A 7,966-nucleotide genomic window follows, 5' to 3' on the forward strand; every position below is an offset into this window, starting at 1 on the left:
ATACCATCCTTTGTCTTGCCCTTGATGTCCAGCAGGACACCGATCGTGCTTTCGAAGACATTTTTCTCTAGGTGCATGCAGTCGATGGCATGGGGTGTATTCAGTGTTTTCCAATACGACAGGTACTTGAAGAAAATTGACTTCTTCTTGAAAGGAATGGCGGCGGGGACTTCCTCCGTCTGGTCCCGCTTTCGCTTCCTTGTCTGCTTGGGCCCATCTTCAGGCGGCTTCTTCTTCTTTCCAAACTCCACCTGATCCATGTCCTTGACCATCTCATACACCTTTGTCCCCCAACTAGTCTGCGTCGTTTGATCACGCTGCGGCTCGTCCTGATTGTCAAAGTATTTGTTCATAATACTTCTTCTATACCTGTGATTTTTGGCGAGGAACCGTCTGTGCCTCATGTACACCATCTTATTGGATCCCTTAAGGTAAGTGTAGCAGGTCTCGTCGATGCAAATTATGCAGCCGGTCTTCCCTTTGATCTGCCCCGACAGTGAGAAGAGACCGGGGTAATCGGTGATGGTGACAAAGATGATTGCTTTTAGTGTGAACTTCTCTTTGCAGGATGCATCCACCATCTGGACCCCAACATCAAATAGTATCTTCATTTCCTCCATGAACGGCTCCAGGAACACATCTATATCGTTGCCGGGCTGCTTCGGTCTGGAGATAAGCATGGTCAGCATAAGGTACCTACGCTTCTGACATAGATGGGGAGGTAGGTTGTACATGGTGAGCATGACGGGCCAAGTGCTGTGCGAGCTACTAAGCTCACCGAACGGGTTCATCCTGTTGGTACTCAGCGTGAACCTAACATGCTTGGGCTCCTTGCCAAACTCTGGGTAGGCCTCATCGAAATCCTTCCACTACTTGCCATCGGATGGGTGCCGTAGCTTGCCATCGTCTTTCAGGCGGTCAGCTGATGCATGCCAGGACATTAGCTTGGCATCATCCGGGTTCCCGAATATTGCACGCAGACGATCGGTCACGGGCAGGTACCACACCGACAGTGCTGGACTTTTTCTATACGTGTAACCCTCTTCTTCATCGTCCTGCTAAGCCGAGATCAGTTTGGCCGCACTGCTCTTCTTTGCCCCCTTCTTGTTCTTCTTCCGACCACCCCGCAAGCCTCCCTCGTCTTCTGCATCCACGCGACAACCAACATTTTTCTTGTACCGACTAAAGCCACAGTGTGGACAACTCGTCAAATTCTCATACTCATTGCCCCGATACAGGATGCAGTGGTTAGGGCATGCATCAAACTTTGTAAGCTTCATCGCCACTGGCCGGATCAGCTTCTTGGCCCGATAAGTATTGGCGGGCACCTTGTTAGCCGTTGGGTACGTGGTGGCAAGGTAGCTTAACAACTCATTGAAGCTAATGTTAGACCAACCATGATGAGCCTTAAACATCAACATATGGAGGTTAAAACGGAGTGCCGTGCACTCCTTCGGACAATCGCCGCCGTCCTTATAGAGAGGATCAACAGCCGCCTACTTCAACTCTATGAAATTCTCCAACCACTTTGGGCAACCCAACACAACGTCGTCTTCATCGAAGTGTTTGACTAGATCTTCAACAAGCTGCACATCCTCGGGTTGGCTCACAGCATCCTGACCATCACCACCGTCGCCGGCTTCGTCGGCCATGTCTTGCATTAGATCATCCACCGTGATGTAATCACGACAACTGTTGTCACTGTCGGCTGGCGCAGCTGCTGCTGAAGGATCTTTATTCACCGGTGGTGCTGTCGTCGTCGGCGTCGAAGAGCTCACTCCAGATGCACCGCCACTCGCACCAACTCTTTCGCCGTGAAATGTCCAGACTGTGTAGCCCTCGATGAAACCATACATGATCAAATGAGTTTGCACCTCGCTGTCTCGGTGGGCTTTCAGGTTCTTGCAACGAGAACATGGACATATGGTTGTCATCCGCTTCAGTCTCTCACGGTGAGCTTTACCAGCTGCAATAAACTTCCTTAATTCAAAGTGGTACCGCGGATCATTCACTCTATCGATCCGGTACATCCATTCCGATCTATCCATCATGTCTGCGGACATTATCCGTCACAATCAACATTAAATAAAGAAGAATTAGGAGAAATTGATGATTTTTACGTCCAAAATCATGAAAAAGAGAGGAAATGACGATGTGAAAGATGAAGCATGCATCTATGATGAATCTAAAGTTAAAGAAATACATGACATCATTTTTTCCATTAAAATTGATCTAGATCTAGAGAGAACTCTAGGTGATGGAAATAGAGAGAGGGGATGGAAGGAGAGAGAGAGAGCCTTTATGAACCTCTTATGATGTCCTCCTCCCTCAAATCCAAGCCCTTCAACTCAAATCAAAAGTTTCCTCAAATTTTAGGGCAAAGCCTCCCCCCATGAGTTTTGAGAGAGGAAGACCCGTGGAGAAGATGAAGGGTTTGTGCTATGTATTTGTACAGGCTTTACCGTGGCGAGCAAGATAAAACGCCCGCCTCGGTAAATCAACTCTTTACCGCGGCGGGCAGTTTAAAGAGCCCGCCATGGTAAATCGTATTAACCGCGGCGGGCGATTCATACCGCCCGCCGCGGTAAATAACTATTTCCTGCGGCGGGCAGGTAAGGTGGCCCGCCGCGGTAAACCAATTTCCCGCAGCGGGCGCCTTGGTGGCCGGCCTCGCTGGCCGGCCACCAGTTAACCGTGGCGGGCAAAAGAGGTGCCCGCCACGGAGCGCATTTTGGCCATGCTGCGCAAATTGATTCCTGTAGTAGTGTACGCCGGAGTGGTCCAGGGTGAGGGACATCGGTGATCAGACACTGTTCGTGTCTAAACATTTCAATGAAAGCTTCAGTGGATCAAGTGTATCCAAGTACAAGGAGAACAAAATCTACATATCTGAGCCGTTGTATGGGGATCCATACGACTTGGTCCATCGATTGGAGATCGTTGATATTGCTACCGGCGCATCCGAAGTGAAGCCCGTCTAGGAAAATATGTAGGGTTCCGAGGCTCTAGGTTGGATTTGACCCAATCTCTGGAAGGATCATTGCAAGACATCAATCATCATATAGCTTCGGACAATATCGCAAAGCTACTAAAAACTGTAACCGTGCCCTCACCTCAAACATTGTCTAGATAAATGGATTACAATGAAAGAAATGGATATCAGAGATTTCTTCCTGCAAATATAAAACATTATCTTAGCCGCATTACGGAAAGATCTATAAAGTAGAGTTTGGAGCCTGCGACGCCGCGCACTCCGTGACTGTGTTAAATTCATAAACTTTGCTTTTTGGATTAAATGTCACCTTAATGTTGGTATTTAATTTTTACAGTATTATTATCTTATCATGCGATCCGTGTGTTTTTAGTATAAATTGTTAGTTATCCCGTAGCAACACACGGGCACGCTACCTAGTATTTTATAGTGGCAAAGTTGGATAATTCCCTAGAGGAAACAAATCTAGTTATGGTTATTATAATCAATGATAATTAGAATATATAGTATACAAAAATCGATGGCAGGATGTTTTTTAATGTGGAATTTCTATGATTTAACTTTTCTTACGTTTATGGTTCATTGTTTTGAACTTTGGGCAAAACAAAAGCATCCAATTAGTAGTTAAAGTTTTTGCATGACGCTATCAACATCTGTTTCTCTTTGTTAAAAAATCTTGAGTAACATATGATATGTGTCCCACTAGAAACAAAGATTACAAAGCAAGTCTGTGAGGAGGACCCATATATATCAGTGACAAAGATTATAAAGCCAGTCTAGGATGGGGACCCATGTCAGTGATTGTATATACGGGACTTGTCTCTAATGGAGGTCACATTAGAGACATGTCTTGTCTACACCTTTCTCTCCTAAGTTGATCTCTCACCAGAGACGGTCACATTGTAGATCCGTCTCGAGAGGTGCCCTCAGACCCAGCCTAGCATCCAGTATCAGGGACGTGTAAAGTTGACCCATCTCTAATTAGTTATCAGAGACACGCTGTTGATCAGTCTCGATATAGCATCTTCACGTTTCTAACATAGTTTTGGATGGTTCTTCACCAACGTACACTAGCAATTCCACAAGATTTCACGCACATCCCGTGCAGTGAAGATGACCATAACAGGATAGTGGCAAAAAGTATAGCAGCTTATCGCTACCAATCAAGTTAGGGATATACGTACCTAATTAATCTTAAAAAGTAAGGAATAGACCTAATTGCTTAGAGCTAGATCCTGCCTAATCAATCTTAACGAGATTGCAATACAGTCGCCAGGTCACCTCGCTCGCTTAGTATTCGCAAATGGTCCAGTGATTTAGTGTAGTTGCTCACGGTCTTTAGTCGTTCTGCATATGATCCCTCCACACGTTCTGCGAAGTTAACCGCTGAACGGCTTGTAGACCTTGAGGGCGTCGATCACATCGGCAATGGATCCTGCCGCGGCGGCGATGGAGATAAGGAGACAGCTGACGCTGAGCGTCTGGAGACAGATCCACTTGGTGCTGCCACGAGGCACGCGGCGCTGCTTGATGTACATCTCGACGGGGAAGTAGACGGTGAGCGGCCAGAAGGAGACGGCGCCGAGGAGCCCCACCACGTCACCGAAGAACGGCAGCAGCATGGCGACGAAGGTGGTGAGGCACACGAACGCTGATCGCCATGTCAGCCGGAACACGCTGAGCGCGAACGGACCGACGCGGAGCTCCCGACAGATGAAGGCGCTGTCCGGCCAGGCGGTAGCAGCGCGGCGTTCGACGAAGGCGAAGATGGGCTGGCAGAACACCTGGTAGGCGCCCACGAGGTGCACGACTATGGCGATGTTGACGATGTCGAGAAGCCGGAAGGGCTCGTAGAAGCCGAAGCCTGTGAGGAGGTTATCCGGCGCCTTATCACCGAACGCCGCGTACCCCATGCACCCGCACAGCATGTAGAAGATGGTTGTCGTGGCCACACTGAGACGCGTCGCCTTCTGCACCACCTTCGACTCCGACGGTGGCGGCGCCTTGATCGTGTCCTGAACAAGAACCAGAGTAGACTTGGTTAGAAATAGGGGAACAAAACAGTGGAGCAGAAGAGGGGATTGTTGCTTACTTGAATCTCGATGAGGATGTTTGAGAGCCCGATGGAAGAATAAGTGAAAGACATGACGGCGGCGACAATGGACAGCCACCAAATCTGATCAAAGTCCGGTATCTGGGAGAAGAGAATCTGCACAACGCCGAAGAGGACCATGTACGGGGTGCTGGAGCTCTTGCAGGGATCGGCATGTCCGTGGGTGTGGAAGCACCCAGCTCTCCTGATGGCCTTCATGTCCAGAATGTGCCGGTGCCGCGCGGGCGGCCGTCGTCGTCCAGCCACTCAGCGGCACCGGCGTTCCCTGGTCAACGGTGTTTGGACTCTGCTGGTATGGGTCACGGTGTGCGCTGAGTGCTTGTGTCAGCCATTGATGAAACATACTCTTGTCATAGGTACTCCCATCCCAAATTATGCCATTCTAATTTTTTTTGAGTCAAAGCATTTCAAGTTTGACTAAATTTATATAATAGAATAATAACATTTATGATACTAAATAAGTGTAATTAGATTCTTCATTAATTATATTTTCAATGTATACCTATTTAGTCTCATAAATTTTTATAATTTTTCCTAGAATTTTGGTCAAAATTGATATACTTTGACTTTCTAAGAAGGTTGGAATGACCAGAAGGGAGGGAGTATATGTGTGAGCCTTCATTATTGTCAAAATCTTTTTGAATATTTTTTTTATTTTGTTAAAAATTAAAATAGATAGATTTGCTTTGAATGGTTTGGCAAAATACAAATTTTGTTATGTTTTAGATTGGTGATGTGTGGGTGTAATTGGCGTGTTAGCCACTGCGTCAATGTCTGAAATGATCCTCCGTTTCTTTTTTGGCAAGAATGGCCTAAAAGGGTTAGTAGGCAAAAACAGTAACATACTGCTTCTGTCCCAAAAACACTTAAAAGCTTGAGATTTTTATGACAGATTTGTTGAAGGTGAATCATGCTAATTAAGAAATAAGTCCCCTATTAAAAAGAATGCTTGGAGACATGCAACCGCAATCTCAAGTTGATATGAGCCAAATCTATTGTCCAAAAGCTAAAACATAACTTTTAATTGATAATAACTTGGATCTCAGATAACAAACCTTGGTCAGAAATGGACATCCGGTGCACCAAATCCGATTTTAGGGGCTGTTTGGATTGGTACCAAGCAAACGTGTCCTAGGCAATGGATTTTGAGTGCCCGGGTCAGATCTGCTGCCTGGTGAAAGTTGTATGTCCAGGGTTCAAACCAAACAGCCCCTTAATGCAGCCGCAAAAATTACTCTCAGTGATGTCATCATTTTTGCCATTCGGCCTGGATGGATGGTGTGTGCCCAAATGATTGATGCCGCTAATTTTTTCAATTAGTACGAGAGGAAGAACAAAACTACACAACAAGCTTTGAGAGGAAACACATGGTGTGGGACGACATCAACCTTTTGGCGACCAATTCAGCTCGGAACTTCTCTAAGTTTGCTCGACTCTAGGAAAAATCACAAGTGGTGGAACACTGTAACTAAACCCGGATGTTGAAGATCAGATCACTTGGAAGCTCACTTGTGTCTAGAGAATCCTCAACTTATAGCCTGTTCGTTTTTGCTTATTCGCTCGTATCTGGCTTATAATCCACAGCTTGAACAGTATTTTTCTCTCACACCAAACCAACAAGCAGTACTTTCAGCCATGGCTTATAAGCCAATTCAGCCGAAACGAACAGGCTATTAATTGCCTCACTCCCTGTCCCAAAATATGTGTCGCCATAGTTTTCGTGTTGCTCAAACTTTGTTAAATTTGACTAGGATTATAAAAATATAAGGAATATTTATATTTTCGAATAAGTTTATTATAAAAATAGATTCAACAATCTATTTAATGATAATAATTATATACTACAAATATTAATATTTAACGAGGCACCTGTGGTGATTTCGTCAATCTCGAGATCTGCCGGCGCAGTCTTTCGAAGGTGCTCATAGGAGGGTAGGGTTTACGTGCGTTCGTTCATAGAGGTGAGTGTGCGTATATTGTGAGCGTCTCTGTCTGTACTGTGTAATTCAGGAAAAAAAAGAACGTTTGAACTCCCCGGCATTTTGAGACAGAGGGAGTACTTCGCTACGTGGCGTAATTCTCCTTCGTGCAGTAAACACCGAGTTGGACAAGCTGATCTAGAAAACATTGGCACCTCCGAACTATATGTTTTTTTCGCCTCTGGACAGTGTCGCCTTGCCACTCGCAGCTGGCCAAACCAACAAGTCTGTCAGTCTTTGCCCAACAGCAAATGAGTCGTCAAAGAAAAAATGGTCGTTTGTCGGGGACTCGCTTGAAGGTATAATTACTTGCGTACTTTCGTAACCAAAAAAAAAAGTGGAGCTGCCGATGGTTTCTACGGCTGATAAGTCAAGTGATGTTATTTTGTTGTGAGAGAAAAATACTGTATCATAACTGATAAGCAGTTCAAGTGAACAGAGTGAAAGTCCTCTTTTGGTTTTTGGTGAAGTGAGCATTCTTGGAATGGAAAAACGCTACAAAGCATACCTATGTCAAATAAATAATTAAATGATAATAATATCATGGTTAGTTAGCGTATACTAATCTCGGGAAAGTATTGGTCAATGATACAATACAAGGATACCGTACTAATTTTCAGAATTCGCTAGTCTACAAAATGATGTGAGTAGCGACGTACTCCGTGTGTTCCAATTTATAGGCCGTTTTTGTTTTTCTAGATCGGTAATGCTCTTTAACGAGCGTCTGACCAGCCAAACATGTGCCTTCGCTGGATCTGCGGACCAGGTCTAACCGACTTAACTCTCCTCACGGCTTCTCCATTTAAAAAAAAATCTGGATGCTTCTCTTTCCTATTCGCTCGTTGCGGCCGATTCCACCACGCTCGCTCCCGCGCAGGCACC

The 7,966-nt window shown here is 45.6% G+C and overlaps 1 protein-coding gene across 1 annotated transcript; it reads right to left on the reverse strand.

Annotated features, from left to right (window-relative positions):
- Positions 1–4,371: 4,371 nt before the first annotated feature.
- Positions 4,372–5,225, reverse strand: LOC136504755 (amino acid permease 3-like). Its single transcript, XM_066499743.1, has 2 exons — positions 5,085–5,225; positions 4,372–5,007 (listed from the first exon to the last, which is right to left on the reverse strand). Exons 1-2 carry the CDS (start codon positions 5,223–5,225, stop codon positions 4,372–4,374), a joined length of 777 nt encoding a protein of 258 aa, XP_066355840.1.
- Between the last annotated feature and the right edge of the window lie 2,741 nt (positions 5,226–7,966).

The sequence above is a fragment of the Miscanthus floridulus genome, chromosome 14 (genome assembly GCF_019320115.1).
Source record: "Miscanthus floridulus cultivar M001 chromosome 14, ASM1932011v1, whole genome shotgun sequence".
Taxonomy (NCBI): Eukaryota; Viridiplantae; Streptophyta; class Magnoliopsida; order Poales; family Poaceae; genus Miscanthus; species Miscanthus floridulus.

Bases quoted from the DNA above. Each gene is read 5' to 3' on its own strand.
- LOC136504755 (XM_066499743.1), bottom strand. From the start codon at position 5,225: ATGGTCCTCTTCGGCGTTGTGCAGATTCTCTTCTCCCAGATACCGGAC. The intron at 5,008-5,084 runs GTAAGCAACAAT...GTTCTTGTTCAG, and splicing joins ACATCCTCATCGAGATTCAA to GACACGATCAAGGCGCCGCC.